Source organism: Coregonus lavaretus (assembly GCF_964263955.1).
Source record: "Coregonus lavaretus genome assembly, chromosome: 30".
Classification (NCBI taxonomy): domain Eukaryota; kingdom Metazoa; phylum Chordata; class Actinopteri; order Salmoniformes; family Salmonidae; genus Coregonus; species Coregonus lavaretus.
The window spans coordinates 8,137,003-8,155,619 of NC_140017.1; the positions used below are offsets into that span (position 1 = coordinate 8,137,003).

Below are 18,617 nucleotides of genomic sequence, written 5' to 3' on the forward strand. Positions count from 1 at the left end.
GGCACGGGCCGTGCCGGACTGACGACGCACACCACTGGCTTGGTGTGGGGAACAGGCACGGGCCGTGCCGGACTGACGATGCACACCACTGGCTTGGTGTGGGGAACAGGCACGGGCCGTGCCGGACTGACGACGCACACCACTGGCTTGGTGTGGGGAACAGGCACGGGCCGTGCCGGACTGACGACGCACACCACTGGCTTGGTGTGGGGAACAGGAGCGGGCCGTGCCGGACTGACGACGCACACCACTGGCTTGGTGTGGGGAACAGGAGCGGGCCGGACCGGGCTGGCGACGCGCCCCACAGGCTCGATGCGAGGAACAGGAACAGGCCGGACCGTACTGGGGACACACACCACTGGCCCTATGCAGGGATCAGGAACGGGCCGGACCGGACTGGTAACACACCCCAGTACCTCTCGCCGTGCCTCCACACTTTCCCTCTCCTCTGTGACCAGTGGCCCCCTTAACCTGGCGGCCTCCTCTGCACACCCGCTGGGCTGCTCTGTCGCGGTCTCCTGCCACCCCGTCGTCCACGGCGTTAGCCCCCCCCTAAAAAATTTTGGGGCGTCTCTCCTACCCGTGGACCAGGTCTCCATGTCCCTCGCCAGCCGTTCGCCCTTCTGCCACAATGTCAAGCTCTTCTCCTCCTCACTCGGCTTGACCCAGTCGAGGAGGCGAAGGAGATCTGTTAGAGATCTCCCTGGCGATGGCTCCTGGACACGCTGCTTGGTCACATCTTGGTGGGATTTTCTGTCACGATCGTCTGAGGAAAAGGACCAAGGCGCAGCGTTGAATGTGAACATATTTATTAAATTTAATGATCACACGATCAAAACAACAAAAGGACGACGTGATAGTCAATGGTCATACACTAACCAAATACGAACAAAATCCCACAACCCCGATTGAAAAACAGACAGTTTAAATATGGCTCCCAATCAGAGACAACCAACGAACAGCTGACACTCGTTGCCTCTGATTGGGAGTCACTAAGGCAAACACAGAAATACACACATAGAATAACCACACCCTGGCTCAACATATAGAGTCCCAGAGCCCGGGTGTGACACCCACCTGCTCACCCCCCCGTCTCCAGTGCCTGCATCACTCTCTGCCACATGGCTTCAAACTGCACCATTTTGTATCTCTCCGTCGCTGACATGCACTTTCAACATTTTGATAATAAAGCTGACATTAGTTGATTTTCAGTTTATAAGTATACGTTTTTTTTTCAAGATGATTGACGAGAAAAGTATCGTCCAACTCATAGGGTATCTCACTGCATCCTCATGTGACATGTCTTGAAATATGCAGACAGAAGGATTCAAAGTTAATTTCCGTTGTAATACTTCTGACACCTATAACTTTTGAACTTCATAACATTCCCAGAAGGCATGAATAATTATAACCTAATGAAAAATGAATCTGGTAATCAGATTGTATTTACTGCAGGCCTGAGACCTATGGGTTTAACCATCTGAATGAATGATTGTATTGAAGATAGAAGTCGCCTCTTAAAGAGTTCTGAGAGCCGATCCGTTACCCAACAAAATAATATCAATTTATTTAGCCTAATTGTTTTTATGACTACAGACAGTATGCTATTATTCCTCTTTTCCTCATTCATTAATTTGTCTGCATGTCTATTCAACATTTGGCTAAAAAGAAACCACGCCATGAATTAAGAACAGATGTTTGTTTTTTCTTTCACAATGCAGGACTCTAGTGCGATAGGAGAGCGACTGACTGAAACATTCACACCGCCATTCATTTACAAAAGGATAGTCTAATATCTGGGCTAGGTGTGCAAAATCCCCCAATTTGTGCCACTGTTTAGACTATCGATAGATGCTGCGGTCAGTCAGAGTTGAGTCCTATTGTAAAGTGTAGCCTAATGGCCAAAAAAGGGCAAACTTGCAATGTATTCGATGCTTAAGTACTCTAAAGTTTTACATGTCTAACTCAATATCACAGACCAGATTTGCCCTAACGAAAAATGCATCAACCCCTACAAATATATTAATTTATTATAATTCACATAATAATTCAAACAAAATTAGCTGTAGCGAGAGGAGAGACTGCATGCTAAAGACAATCAGAAAGTGTGTGTCTTTAACTCTGCATTATAATATAACTTACTTTGAACGAAAGCCAGGAATAAGTGAGTCACTCAGCCTAATGCTATTCCTGCTTCTGTTGCCTATCTGAGTGTTTTTTTAATATCCTACTGATTCTGTGATCACCAAGCCTCATGCAACCACAAAATGTCGGATAAAGCAATTTCACAAATCCGTCTGTTTTTAAACTTGGCTATGCTGTATTAAAGGCTTTACTTTTTTTTTCATTGGAACAGAATCTCTAGTATTACTTATACTTTATTTAGTATTCTTTACAGTTTTCCAAACTGGCAGATACATTATATTGTAATCTAACAGCACCTGTTTGTCATGCAACAGTATCTCTTGCGCTTTTGACAATGATTTTACATGAGGCCTAATTCACATGATATGCCTAAAATAAATGTATTACAATTGATTTGTTTCGCGCTGCTTTGAGACAAGTATGGGGACTGGTCTTGATAAATCAATCCGATTTTTATTTTCACTGAATCTCCGTTTGGGTATTGGTTAGCCTACAATTAGGGTGTGGAAATGTGAGGATTATTTTGCTTTGTAGCCTAGGCCTACACCCGGCCGGTCATGTTGTACAGCACCTAACGGAGATCCTGAGGCCTACATAGGCTACTGTAAAATGCATTTTTGTTTTTCTTGGAATAGAAACACCATAATACAGTTCTAACAGTATAAACAGCACAACAAATACAACAATAATTTACAAACAAATTATAATCAATCCCATATTCTAACAAAAAAAGGTTTTAAAGTCTCATGTACAGCCAATATAAAAAATAGTCAAATGCATTCGTGAATTCAATCGCTTTAGCCAACATGTTGCGGTTCATTCATTGTTAAATTATTCAAGGATCTCTTTGTTATTTTATTTTATAACTAAAATGCTTGACTGTATTTAAAGGCATGGATGACTTGTGGGCTGTGTGATGACATGCACAAATGAATGAATGATTGATTGATATACTGTATATTGAAGTAGGCCTTTATGCCAATAAGTAAGTTATGCTAAAACAGCTACAGTAAACAGGACTCTTAGGCCTACTGCTCCATGTCATTTCAATAACTTAGCTTCTCAAAGATGCCCTCTGGTGGTCGAACTAGCATTAATGGCAACAATGGCTGACAGTAAAATATTTTTTATTTTTAGTCATTTAGCAGACGCTCTTATCCAGAGCGACTTACAGGAGCAATTAGGGTTAAGTGCCTTGCTCAAGGGCACATCGACAGATTTGTCACCTAGTCGGCTCGGGGATCAGAACCAGCGACCTTTCGGTTACTGGCACAACGCTCTTAACCACTAAGCTACTGCCGCCCAGTAGCTTAATACTATGACTTCATGCACTCCAACATGCCATACCACTCCGCAGCATCCCGCAAGCTGTCCTGCTGTATGACGCAACTTTTAAAGGAAGAACCACTGTATGTGCAACCTGTGGTGGTTGCTGAGTAGCCCCACAGGTGAGTAAGGCTGACTAGGTCAATAATAGGGCGATTCCATGAAAGGGTCAACCAGAGCACGTACAAATAAAGTTATTCATTTCCAAATGGAACCACGTTCATAATTATTCCACACTACTGTTTGTCCCAAGCAATGCAACTCGGAAAGTAGGAATGTGTCCACAGTTGATCAGAATAGTATTTTAGGGGAATTCCTACAGTACCAACCCAGACCTCTTTACAATTATGTGATCATTGCATCAGCTTAACCCATGAGTAATATTGTTATGACAGTTTACAATCCAGGGTTGCTCCAAGCAGTTTAGTCACCGGAACTTCATACATTTCCACATCATTTATTACAAGGTTTAGTTGAGGTTTAGGGTTTAGTGAATGATTTTTCCAAAATACAATGCTTTTAGTTTTTGAAATATTTAGGACTAACTTATTCCTTGCCACCCATTCTGAAACCAAAGGCAGCTCTTTGTTAAGTGTTGCAGTGATTTCACTCGCTGTAGTAGCTCTTATCCTTTCTAAGAAACATGATAAAATAATACACACACACACACACTTTGAGAAGTCTTTTGAAGGCCCCCTCGTTATAAACTGCAATTCTTTACATTAAAATGTGTCGACTTTATTAATGTAATTTTCAGTCAGCCTTCCCTGACTCACCTGTGGTCCAACTCAGCCTAAACAGAGAGCTTTGTAAATATTATACATATTTTCGGTGTTTACTTTTTCAGTGTATTTTCTTAAAATTGTTTTTTAATCAGCTTTTTTGTTTTTGATAAGTCATTGAGTTGTTGATTGAATATATCTGGTTGTTTTTACCCATTGAGTTGCAGGACTGACAGCAGGTTGACTTGTCTGGTTTGGCTAGCTACACCACCATTCCACACTACTGTTTGTCTCCCAAGGTAGGAATGTGTCCACAGTTGATGATAATATTATTTTAGGGAAATTCCTACAGTACCAACCCAGACCTTTTGACAAAAAACTGATTCAGATAACATCACAGTTTTAAAGCAAGTTTGCTGCAATTCTAAACATTTTGCCATGGGGCGGAGAGAATATTTAGCAATTTTATAACTCATTTCATGCAATTCCAGACATTTTGCCATAGGGTGGAGAAAAATGTTTGCAGTTCTTATTATGATATCTGATTGAGACTGACTAATAAAATCAATGGGTAAGTCGACCATGATTACTAAGTTTAGATAAGATACCAATCTAAAAAATGTTAGCTGACATGGGCTAATTGAGTGATGCACAACCAAACCGAGCCTCATGCCAAGACTGCCAAGACAAATATAATTAAATCAAACGATGCCGGTTATGAGTAACAGTTCATTAAGCCCTGGTCCTCCTCACCTTTTCCTCTCATTCTTCCTATTTCCTTTTAAAATGGATACCATAAAACACACTGTGATATCCTGTTACACAACACAACACAAAACAAAACACATAGAGCATCAAATTCATTTATTCTCTTGCTACATTCTTTCTTATCAGCTTGGCAACAAGAGATCCAGCAGGAAAAGTCCCCTCCGGCACAACCAGAGACATCACATTCATATCATTATCTCCACTTCCTTTAACAGGTCTCCAATCATCCATCAATGACCTATTGAGGAAGAACTGTCACACTGTGTATGTGTGTGTGTTGTGTGTGTGTGTGTGTGTGTGTGTGTGTGTCTGTGTGTGTGTGTGTATGTGGGTGTGCTTATGAATCCGTTGAAATGAACGGCTTCCCCCTGGTAAACTGTGGAGCCGGATGTAATGACAAACAAATAGATTCCCTTTCCCAGTTTATTGACATCCTGTGCATTACCTCACTCTGATTTGCACTTCCTGCAGAGGTGGTCTCAGAGCCTCCCACTCTGTCTCCACCCCTTCGGTTTTGTCTGTCTCTCGTGTCCTCATGATCAGTATCTTTAGCAGCTGTGTTTTGACCTTAGTCATCCAAATATGTATTCTGTGTGCCAGCGGTTAGTGTCTAAATCTAGGACCACTGGGACTCTGTCTGTATAATCCTTCTCCATGTTCCTGTGTGTAACTCATCCTGTATGTATGTATGTATGTATGTATGTATGTAAACTCAGCAAAAAAAGAAACGTCCTCTCACTGTCAACTGTGTTTATTTTCAGCAAACTTAACATGTGTAAATATTTGTATGAACATAACAAGATTCAACAACTGAGACATAAACTGAACAAGATCCACAGACATGTGACTAACAGAAATTGAATAATGTGTCCCTGAACAAAAGGGGGGTCAAAATCAAAAGTAACAGTCAGTATCTGGTGTGGCCACCAGCTGCATTAAGAACTGCAGTGCATCTCCTCCTCATGGACTGCACCAGATTTGCCAGTACTTGCTGTGAGATTTTACCCCACTCTTCCATCAAGGCAAATGCAAGTTCCCGGATATTTCTGGGGGGAATGGCCCTAGCCCTCACCCTCCGATCCAACAGGTCCCAGACGTGCTCAATGGGATTGAGATCCGGGCTCTTCGCTGGCCATGGCAGAACATTGACATTCCTGTCTTGCAGAAAATCAAGCACAGAACGAGCAGTATGGCTGGTGGCATTGTCATGCTGGAGGGTCTTGTCTGGATGAGCCTGCAGGATGGGTACCACATGAGGGAGGAGGATGTCTTCCCTGTAAGGCACAGCGTTGATATTGCCTGCAATGACAACAAGTTCAGTCCGATGATGCTGTGACACACCGCCCCCAGACCATGACGGACCCTCCACCTCCAAATTGATCCTGCTCCAGAGTACAGGCCTCGGCGTAACGCTCATTCCTTCAACGATAAACGCGAATCCGATCATCACCCCTGGTGAGACAAAACCATGACTCGTCAGTGAAGAGCACTTTTTGCCAGTCCTGTCTGGTCCAGCGATGGTGGGTTTGTGCCCGTAGGCGACGTTGTTGCCAGTGATGTCTGGTGAGGACCTGCCTTACAACAGGCCTACAAGCCCTCAGTCCAGCCTCTCTCAGCCTATGGTGGACAGTCTGAGCACTGATGGAGGGATTGTGCGTTCCTGGTGTAACTCAGGCAGTTGTTGTTGCCATCCTGTACCTGTCCCGCAGATGTGATGTTCGGATATACCGATCCTGTGCAGGTTTTGTTACACGTGGTCTGCCACTGTGAGGACGATCAGCTGTCCATCCTGTCGTCCTGTAACGCTGTCTTAGGCGTCTCACAGTACGGACATTGCAATTTATTTCCCTGGCCACATCTGCAGTCCTCATGCCTCCTTGTAGCATGCCTAAGGCACGTGCAGGCAGATGAGCAGGGTACCCTGGGCATCTTTCTTTTGGTGTTTTTCAGAGTCAGTAGAAAGGACTCTTAGTGTCCTAATTTTTCATAACTGTGACCTTAATTGCCTACCGTCTGTAAGCTGTTAGTGTCTTAACGACCGTTCCACAGGTGTATGATCATTAATTGTTTATGGTTCATTGAACAAGCATGGGAAACAGTGTTTAAACCCTTTACAATGAAGATCTGTGAAGTTATTTGGATTTTTAAGAATTATCTTTGAAAGACAGGGTCCTGAAAAAGGGACGTTTCTTTTTTGCTGAGTTTATGTGTGATGGCTAGCCAATTGGAGGTTGTTGTCAGGGGTGGTGCTTGTAGGTGTGGCTGTAATGGACTACTTATCTCAGTGCGTCTTTCATCTATCTATATGGAAAGAGTCACCATTACCACTACACTACTGAATGATAAGATAAAATAGATAAGAAAACATGATTTATTGTCTATTAAGTTCCGGATTCGGTAGCCTAACTCTCGTGGCATGATAAATAATTGTCACTGTTTGCGTTGTAACAATTCTAATAAAAGCGATGAAATCATTAGAGTTGCCTACACGTTAATTCTCCTTCATCACCCGATGTCACAGAAAGGCCAAAAAGATAATCAAGGATAACTACCACCCGAGCCACTGCCTGTTCACCCCGCTATCATCCAGAAGGCGAGGTCAGTACAGGTGCATCAAAGCTGGGACCGAGAGACTGAAAAACAGCTTCTATCTCAAGGCCATCAGACTGTTAAACAGCAATCACTAGCACAGAGAGGCTGCTGCCTACATACAGACTTGAAAATCACTGGCCACTTTAATAAATGGAACACTAGCCACTTTAAAGTTTACATATCTTGCATTACCCATCTCATATATATATATATATACAGTGAGGGAAAAAATTATTTGATCCCCTGCTGATTTTGTATGTTTGCCCACTGACAAAGAAATTATCAGTCTATAATTTTAATGGTAGGTTTATTTGAACAGTGAGAGACAGAATAACAACATAAAAATCCAGAAAAACGCATGTCAAAAATTTTGTAAATTGATTTGCATTTTAATTAGGGAAATAAGTATTTGACCCCCTCTCAATCAGAAAGATTTCTGGCTCCCAGATGTCTTTTATACAGGTAACGAGCTGAGATTAGGAGCACACTCTTAAAGGGAGTGCTCCTAATCTCAGCTTGTTACCTGTATAAAAGACACCTGTCCACAGAAGCAATCAATCAATCAGATTCCAAAAAGATTCTGCTTAAGCCTCCAGTCATGTTAAATGACGTAGAATTACATGAAATGCATTTATAAAGGCAAAACAAATTTGCGGACCCTAGGCTCCTAAAAATGTTCCCCATGTGTACAACTTCTGTAAGCTCCTCTGCTCTAGGCCTACTCTATGCCACTACACAAATGCAATGATATGCACACAATGCTCTTTTATAAAGGTGCATTTCCCCCCCTAAAAATATCCCCCCCAGGTCACCCACCTCTTACGCTCACATTTTGTTCCGGCACCTGCAGATTTACAAATTAAGCATTTGGAAGGATGCGTGCAGTGGGTGGGTGTTGTCGTTGAAGACCTGGAGTGCTTTCCTTGTGTGTGTACAGTTCTTGTAGTTGTGGCTGTTTACTGCAGATTGTTTTGCTGGACTGATTGACAACTTGTGCCATTTTACTCCTGTTCCTGACTGAGAGGTTCCCATACCAGGAGGAGATGTTGAATGTGAGAACACTCTCAATCAGGGGTCTGTAAAGTGATGTCAGTGTTAGCACAAAGGTCAGCAAATGGCAATATTAAGTCGTTTCCTCTTATTGTCACGCCCTGGTTCTGGGACTCTGTTATGTTGAGCCAGGGTGTGTAGTTTCTATGTGTTTGTGTTCTAGGTTCTTTATCTAGCTCATGTGTTTCTGTGTTGGCCGGGGTGGTTCTCAATCAGAGGCAACGAGTGTCAGCTGTTGCTTGTTGTCTCTGATTGGGAACCATACTTAGGCAGCCTGTTTTCCACAGTGTATTGTGGGATCTTGTTCCGTGTTGGTTTGTGTTGTAAACCGAGGACGTCACGTATCAATCAATCAATCAATTTTATTTTATATAGCCCTTCTTACATCAGCTAATATCTCGAAGTGCTGTACAGAAACCCAGCCTAAAACCCCAAACAATGATTTATTGTACATCTAATAAATCATGTACGCTTATCACGCTGCACCTTGGTCCACTCCTTTCAACGATCGTGACACTTATCATCCAAAGGGAATGTATGCAGCCGGCTATACACGCGTATCCATAGTCACGGGAAGTAGAGGTGCTAAGGGGGTTGCAGCAAAAAATCAGAAAAAAATTAATAATAATAATAGTGGACTGATATAGCCATCTGCAGTGCCATTAGATCGAGTTAAGGACAAAATCCTTAACAGTGATGAAGTGATAAAAATGAGTGGCTCTAAGAAAATGTTACCGTTTGTTTTTTCTCAAAAATAGCTGATTGTAGCATAGTATGCATAAAAAAAAAGTCTGACGTATTCAAAAATGTAGCAATGATCACTTTTTCAATTTTCACCAACTGCAACTGGAAAACAGGTCCCAGCAAAACAATGACTCATACAACATATTCATGACTGAGATGGGGCCATACTATGGACTATGTTGGGATGGCAAGGCAATTGGATATTGTTGTCAGGGGTGGTGCTTGTAGATGACTGAAATTGACTACTTATCTCAGTGCATCTATGAATGAGACTGCTTTATTGAAAGAGTCACCATGACCACTCCACTACTGATATTTGGTATGTGAGCATCCCTATCTAACTCTGAACATTTGCTAGAATTTGTCAGTACAATCTCTGGACTTCCTTTCCTTAACATTTGTTTGTTTCATTTGTGCAGTTCTTCTGACTCTACCCTGCTACAGTGCACATGGTAAGTAGAAAGCACTATCATCTGTTGCATCTGTTTGTATGAAAAATGGGGCCAGCTGTTGAGAGGTGTGGGGCTGTGTGGGCTACTTCTCTGCCTCTCAGATTGATGTGTGTACAGTATAGAGCAGAGATAGTGTTGTAATGTGGGCTCCAATTTGATTACGGTAAGCCACAGAATAATTAATTGTGAATTATAGCTCTGTGGTTTGGACCTGAGCGTTTATGCATCATGTACCGTACTTTCCTGAAAGGAATCCTGAAGAAAAAAAAATGTCAACTGGGAATGAAGTGGATCAGGTTGGTTTAGAATCCCAAACAGAATTCTGCTGGTATAGAGATATCTGGAATATAGATGATAAGTCAGTGAAATTAGTTGTCATCATTACTCTAAACAGTATAGACCGAGAGACTGAAAAACTGCTACTATCTCAAGGCCATCAGACTGTTAAATAGCCTTCACTAGCACATTAGAGGCTGCTGCCTATATACATAGATTAGAAATCACTGGCCACTTTAATAAATGGAACACTAGTCACTTTAATAATGTTCACATATCTTGCATTACTCATCTCATATGTATATACTGTATTCTATACTATTCTACTGTATCTTAGTCTATGCCGCTCTGACATTGCTCGTCCATATATTTATTTATATATTCTTAATTCCATTGCTTTACTTAGATTTGTGTGTATTGGGTATATGTTGTGATATTGTTAGATATTACTTGTTAGATATTACTGCACTGTCGGAGCTAGAAACACAAGCATTTTGCTACACCCGCACTAACATCTGCTAAACACGTGTATGTGACCAATAAAATTTGATTTGATTTATAGCCTAGGGCATACTACTGTCTGTGTGGTTTATAGAGCTATGGGTATATTACTTCTATGGAGCTGCAGATAACTTTAGGGAGCGTTAACTGCAGCCATAGATACCGTTGTTTCCTGACAATACCTTACTCCGTTTTATTCCCATAATCTTTATGATAAACAATACAAATTAGCCATAAACTTCAGTCACTGATAGGCAGTTGTAAAATGCGATTTTAAAACAATAAATTATTAATTGCAGAACTTTTTTTTTCATAGTGAGCTTTTTACAAATATCACACTTTGAATAATAGCATTCCTCATGGCCTGAGATAGAGCTTTCCACAGAATATGTAGCCAGGACATTGTCTTGATGTGGGGATGTTCCATGATTCACAGGGAAGGTCAATCCTTTTGGAATTCCAGTCTCTGCCCATGTTGGGAAGTTCTACGGCACGTAAGTATAGCAAGTACCCTTATTTTCTGTGCTCTGAGTAGAAGCTGCCCTTGGGCACAGATCTTTACTGGGGATACATAAAATTGACCTTAGATCAGTGTTTAGGGGCAACTTCATCCTACTACCTTTAATTAAGATGTGTCATCATGATGTGACTGTATGTGTGAGCATTGGGACTCCACTATACAGTGGGGAAAAAAAGTATTTAGTCAGCCACCAATTGTGCAAGTTCTCCCACTTAAAAAGATGAGAGAGGCCTGTAATTTTCATCATAGGTACACGTCAACTATGACAGACAAAATGAGAATTTTTTTCCCAGAAAATCACTTTGTAGGATTTTTAATGAATTTATTTGCAAATTATGGTGGAAAATAAGTATTTGGTCACCTACAAACAAGCAAGATTTCTGGCTCTCACAGACCTGTAACTTCTTATTTAAGAGGCTCCTCTGTCCTCCACTCGTTACCTGTTTTAATGGCACCTGTTTGAACTTGTTATCAGTATAAACGACACCTGTCCACAATCTCAAACAGTCACACTCCAAACTCCACTATGACCAAGACCAAAGAGCTGTCAAAGGACACCAGAAACAAAATTGTAGACCTGCACCAGGCTGGGAAGACTGAATCTGCAATAGGTAAGCAGCTTGGTTTGAAGAAATCAACTGTGGGAGCAATTATTAGGAAATGGAAGACATACAAGACCACTGATAATCTCCCTCGATCTGGGGCTCCACGCAAGATCTCACCCCGTGGGGTCAAAATGATCACAAGAACGGTGAGCAAAAATCCCAGAACCACACGGGGGGACCTAGTGAATGACCTGCAGAGAGCTGGGACCAAAGTAACAAAGCCTACCATCAATAACACACTACGCCGCCAGGGACTCAAATCCTGCAGTGCCAGACGTGTCCCCTTGCTTAAGCCAGTACATGTCCAGGCCCGTCTGAAGTTTGCTAGAGTGCATTTGGATGATCCAGAAGAGGATTGGGAGAATGTCATATGGTCAGATGAAACCAAAATATAACTTTTTGGTAAAAACTCAACTCGTCGTGTTTGGAGGACAAAGAATGCCTAGTTGCATCCAAAGAACACCATACCTACTGTGAAGCATGGGGGTGGAAACATCATGCTTTGGGGCTGTTTTTCTGCAAAGGGACCAGGACGACTGATCCGTGTAAAGGAAAGAATGAATGGGGCCATGTATCGTGAGATTTTAAGTATTGAGAAACTTTTGTTATTGACCAAATACTTATTTTCAACCATAATTTGCAAATAAATTCATTAAAAATCCTACAATGTGATTTTGAAGTGTACCTATGATGAAAATTACAGGCCTCTCTCATCTTTTTAAGTGGGAGAACTTGCACAATTGGTGGCTGACTAAATACTTTTTTCCCCCACTGTATATACGTCTAGTATATGTGCTGCACATAGATATAGATAATGCCCTCTAGACATTAAGATGAGCCTCTGCCTTTCAGGTCTCCCAGAGATCCAATCTGCAGCGGGCTGAATTATGACGTTCTAGATTTCACATGCTGTGAAGGAATACGTCATAAAGGGACGGGGCAGTCCTGCTGTGGAAACAAGGCCTTTATCCTGACCCAGGCTTCCTGTTGTGAAGGTGAGCTAGACGGAGTCATGTCTCCTAGCAGTATCCCACAAAATATATTCACTTAAACCTGGTAACTGGGTTGAAATCATTATTTTCTCAGGACAAGCTAAGTTTGAATTGATATGATGTGTGTGTGTTTATCTGTGACTCAACCATTGCAGGCCAGCTGACACTGAATGTGAGCCAGTTGGTATCAGATTGCTGTGGGTGGAGGGCCTATGACCCACTCAACCAGTTATGCTGTGACACACGGATCCTAATCAGGACCCAACCCCATGACAAGTGTTGTGGAAAAGGTCAGTGAGATCAGGTCAATTTACATCTTTGCTGTCGTCATTGTTGATGGAATTGAGTTTTTTTAATTCATAAAAAGGCATAAAAAGAGGTGGTGTTGTAGTGTGCATTTTAGGCTTTTCTCTCAAACGGTCTTTCCCATAGAGGTCTGTCTATTTCAAAAGCTGTTTGGGAGTCCCTGTGACATCTCCCACCTGCCCCTCACGGCTTCTATGCTCACTCGACCCTTCACAATGTCAAGCTTGTAAAATAAAAAAATGTATGCACTCACTAACTGTAAGTCGCTCTGGATAAGAGCATCTGCTAAATGACTAAAATGTAAATGTAATAATGTAACACTTGAGCACTTGAAAGCACTTCAGTGCTTTAAACAGTAAATCTGATCAATTGTTATTACTTGTCCTACAGAGCTTTACAATGAAGACAACCAGCTATGCTGTGGAAATGTCGTTAAAGGAAGGGTCCTGACCAAAATGTCCAGTCAACACCTGTGCTGTGGAGACCACCAGTTTGACCGGCAAAGCCACTGCTGCTGCTTCGATTCTGAACGACTATCCCCAAAGCCTCTCAATGCAAGCTGCTGTGCATCATCAGGGTTTAATGTTAGTAAAAGGCAACCTACTAGTTTTTAATGGTTGTATTGAAACTTCACATTATGATAGTTTGTCATCTTTGTGTGTATTTTGTTTCTTTATTTCAGCACAGGGTAATTACTCAGAGTTCACCAAACTGGTAAGGTTGCCTTTTGCCTTCAACCATATACTGAACCTCATAACGTCGCACTTTCTATATTCAATGTTCAATTCAACCATTTCATTAACAGTCAGGTTTAAAAATATTCGATAAAAGCCACAATGGGGCATTCATTTTAAATGATACAATATAATACAAAATTAAAAAACACCTACTATGTCAGCTTTCCTGAATGTTCTTTAATAGATTTCAAAGAGTAGTGGAATAATTAGAAACATGGATTATGTAAAGAAAATCAAAAATAATGTTTTACTCTGCTTTTAACTATGATTGTGTGTGTATTTGTATAGATACAGTTGAAGTCAGAAGTTTACATACACCTTAGCCAAATACATTTAAACTCAGTTTTTCACAATTCCTGACATTTAATCCTAGTAAAAATTCCCTGTTTTAGGTCAGTTAGGATCACCACTTTATTTTAAGAATGTGAAAAGTCAGAATAAAAGTAGAGAGAGAGTGATTTATTTCAGCTTTTATTTCTTTTATCACATTCCTAGTTGGTCAGAAGTTTACATACAGTCAATTAGTATTTGATAGCATTGCCTCTGTAGCTCAGCTGGTAGAGCACGGCGCTTGTAACGCCAAGGTAGTGGGTTCAATCCCCGGGACTACACGTACACAAAAAAAATTATGCACGCATGACTGTAAGTCACTTTGGATAAAAGCGTCTGCTAAATGGCATATTATTATAAATTGTTTAACTTGGGTCGAACGTTTCGGGTAGCCTTCCATAAGCTTCCCACAATAAGTTGGGGGAATTTTGGCCCATTCCTCCTGACAGAGCTGGTGTAACTGAGTCAGATTTGTAGGCCTCCTTGCTCGCACACACTTTTTCAGTTCTGCCCACACATTTTCTATAGGATTGAGGTCAGGGCTTTGTGCTGGCCACTCCAATACCTTGACTTTGTTGTCCTTAAGCCATTTTGCCACAACTTTGGAAGTATGCTTGGGGTCATTGTCCATTTGGAAGACCCATTTGCGACCAAGCTTTAACTTCCTGACTGATGTCTTGAGATGTTGCTTCAATATATCCACATCATTTTACTTCCTCATATCAGTATGGATGACGGATCACCACCTCAAGCTGAACCCTGGCAAGACGGAGCTGCTCTTCCTCCCGGGGAAGGACTGCCCGTTCCATGATCTCGCCATCACGGTTGACAACTCCGCTGTGTCCTCCTCCCAGAGTGCGAAGAGCCTAGGCGTGACCCTGGACAACACCCTGTCGTTCTCCGCCAACATCAAGGCGGTGACCCGCTCCTGCAGGTTCATGCTCTACAACATTCGGAGAGTGCGACCCTGCCTTACACAGGAAGCGGCGCAGGTCCTGGTCCAGGCACTTGTCATCTCCCGTCTGGACTACTGCAACTCGCTGTTGGCTGGGCTCCCTGCCTGTGCCATTAAACCCCTACAACTCATCCAGAATGCCGCAGCCCGTCTGGTGTTCAACCTTCCCAAGTTCTCTCACGTCACCCCCCTCCTCCGCACACTCCACTGGCTTCCAGTTGAAGCTCGCATCCGCTACAAGACCATGGTGCTTGCCTATGGAGCAGTGAGGGGAACGGCACCTCTGTACCTTCAGGCTCTGATCAGTCCCTACACCCAAACGAGGACATTGCGTTCATCCACCTCTGGCCTGCTGGCTCCCCTTCCTCTGCGGAAGCATAGCTCCCGCTCAGCCCAGTCAAAACTGTTCGCTGCTCTGGCACCCCAATGGTGGAACAAGCTCCCTCACGACGCCAGGACAGCGGAGTCACTCACCACCTTCCGGAGACATTTGAAACCCCACCTCTTTAAGGAATACCTGGGATAGGATAAAGTATTCCTTCTAACCCCCCCCCCCCCCCCCAAATTGTAAAGTGGTTATCCCACTGGCTATAGGGTGAACGCACCAATTTGTGAGTCGCTCTGGCTAAGAGCGTCTGCTAAATGACGTTAATGTGCCCTTGAGCAAGGCACTTAACCCTAATTGCTCCTGTAAGTCGCTCTGGTTAAGAGCGTCTGCTAAATGACTAAAATGTAAATGTAATGATGCCATCTTTTTTGTGAAGTGCACCAGTCCCTCCTGCAGCAAAACACCCTAACAGCATGATGCTGCCACCCCCGTGCTTCACGGTTGGGATGGTGTTCTTTGGCTTGCAAGCCCCCCCCCTTTTCCTCCAAACATAACGATGGTCATTATGGCCAAACAGTTATATTTTTGTTTCATCAGACCAGAGGACGTTTCTCCAAAAAGTAAGATCTTTGTCCCCATGTGCAGTTGCAAACTGTAATCTGGCTTTTTTATGGCGGTTTTGGAGCAGAGGCTTCTTCCTTGCTGAGCGGCCTTTCAGGTTATGTCGATATAGGACTCGTTTTACTGTGGATATAGATACTTTTGTACCTATTTCCTCCAGCATCTTCACAAGGTCCTTTGCTGTTGTTCTGCGATTGATTTGCACTTTTCGCACCAAAGTACATTCATCTCTAGGAGACAGAATGCGTATCCTTTCTGAGCGGTATGACGGCTGCGTGGTCCCATGGTGTTTATACAGTGAGGGAAAAAAGTATTTGATCCCCTGCTGATTTTGTACGTTTGCCCACTGACAAAGACATGATCAGTCTATCATTTTAATGGTAGGTTTAATTGAACAGTGAGAGACAGAATAACAACAAAAGAATCCAGAAAAAAACGGATGTCAAAAATGTTCTTTTTAATGAGGGAAATAAGTATTTGACCCCTCTGCAAAACACAAAACTTAGTACTTGGTGGCAAAACCCTTGTTGGCAATCACAGAGGTCAGATGTTTCTTGTAGTTGGCCACCAGGTTTGCACACATCTCAGGAGGGATTTTGTCCCACTCCTCTTTGCAGATCTTCTCCAAGTCATTAAGGTTTCGAGGCTGACGTTTGGCAACTCGAACCTTCAGCTCCCTCCACAGATTTTCTATGGGATTAAGGTCTGGAGACTGGCTAGGCCACTCCAGGACCTTAATGTGCTTCTTCTTGAGCCACTCCTTTGTTGCCTTGGCCGTGTGTTTTGGGTCATTGTCATGCTGGAATACCCATCCACGACTCATTTTCAATGCCCTGGCTGAGGGAAGGAGGTTCTCACTCAAGATTTGACGGAACATGGCCCCGTCCAAGTTGTCCTGTCCCCTTAGCAGAAAAACACCCCCAAAGCATAATGTTTCCACCTCCATGTTTGACGGTGGGTATGGTGTTCTTGGGGTCATAGGCAGCATTCCTCCTCCTCCAAACACGGCGAGTTGAGTTGATGCCAAAGAGCTCCATTTTGGTCTCATCTGACCACATCACTTTCACCCAGTTCTCCTCTGAATCATTCAGATGTTCATTGGCAAACATCAGACGGGCATGTATATGTGCTTTCTTGAGCAGGGGGACCTTGCGGGCGCTGCAGGATTTCGGTCCTTCACGGCGTAGTGTGTTACCAATTGTTTTCTTGGTGACTATGCTCCCAGCTGCCTTGAGATCATTGACAAGATCCTCCTGTGTAGTTCTGGGCTGATTCCTCACTGTTCTCATGATCATTGCAACTCCACGAAGTGGCCCCAGGCCGAGGGAGATTTATAATTATTTTGTGTTTCTTCCATTTGCGAATAATCGCACCAACTGTTGTCACCTTCTCACCAAGCTGCTTGGCGATGGTCTTGTAGCCCATTCCAGCCTTGTGTAGGTCTACAATCTTGTCCCTGACATCCTTGGAGAGCTCTTTGGTCTTGGCCATGGTGGAGAGTTTGGAATCTGATTGATTGCTTCTGTGGACAGGTGTCTTTTATATAGGTAAAAAGCTGAGATTAGGAGCACATTATTTAAGAGTGTGCTCCTAATCTCAACTCATTACCTGTATAAAAAGACACCTGGGAGCCAGAAATCTTTCTGATTGAGAGGGGGTCAAATACTTATTTCCCTCATTAAAATGCAAATCAATGTATAACATTTTTGACATGCGTTTTTCTGTATTTTGTTGTTGTTATTCTGTCTCTCACTGTTCAAATAAACCTACCATTAAAATTATAGACTGATCATTTCCTTGTCAGTGGGCAAACGTACAAAATCAATAGGGGATCAAATACTTTTTTCCCTCACTGTACTTGCATACTATTGTTTGTACAGAATGAATATGTTACCTTCAGGCATTTGGAAATTGCTCCCAAGGATGAACCAGACTTTTGGAGGTCTACCATTTATTTTCTGATGTCTTGGCTGATTTATTTAGATTTTCCCATGATGTCAAGCAAAGAGGCGCTGAGTTTGAAGGTAGGCCTTGAAATACATCCACAGGTACACCTCCAATTGACTCAAATTATGTCAATTAGCCTATCAGAAGCTTCTAAAGCCATGACATCATTCTCTGGAATTTTCCAAGCTGTTTAAAGGCACAGTCAACTTAGTGCATGTAAACTTCTGACCCACTGGAATTGTGATACAGTGAATTATAAGTGAAATAATCTGTCTGTAAACAATTGTTGGAAAAATTGTGTCGTGCATAAAGTAGATGTCCTAACCAACTTACCAAACTATAGTTTGTTAACAAGAAATGTGTGGAGTGGTTGAAAAACAAGTTTTAATGATTCCATCCTAAGTGTATGTAAACTTCCGACTTCAACTGTATATACTGTATGTTTATGGTCTGTTTCTGTATGTCTTTATGTGCATGTGTTTGTATTGCATCTAATTGTGTGTGTGTGGGTGTGTGTGTGTGTTTCCCCACATGCCTCTAGTATGCCTGGGGAGAAGCCCTGTGGTCAAGGTGCCTGTTTTAACCCAACAACAGAGCGTTGCTGTGTGAACCCTACATCTCTCCAGGGGCAGCGTTACTCCCACCACCTGACCTGCTGTAATGGAACACTCAGCCACACCCCAGGTAAGACAGCACAAGG

At 42.6% G+C, this 18,617-nt stretch overlaps 1 protein-coding gene across 1 annotated transcript in view; it reads left to right on the forward strand.

The window, feature by feature from the left end:
* Positions 1-13,454: 13,454 nt before the first annotated feature.
* Positions 13,455-18,617, forward strand: part of LOC311105734 (uncharacterized protein) — a gene marked incomplete at both ends in the record, with an annotated part of 28,935 nt that continues 23,772 nt past the window's right edge. The window contains 2 exons of the mRNA XM_084147946.1: positions 13,455-13,594; positions 18,459-18,601. Coding sequence (XP_084004072.1) covers positions 13,455-13,594; positions 18,459-18,601 — 283 coding nt within the window. The remainder of the gene's footprint in view (positions 13,595-18,458; positions 18,602-18,617) is intronic.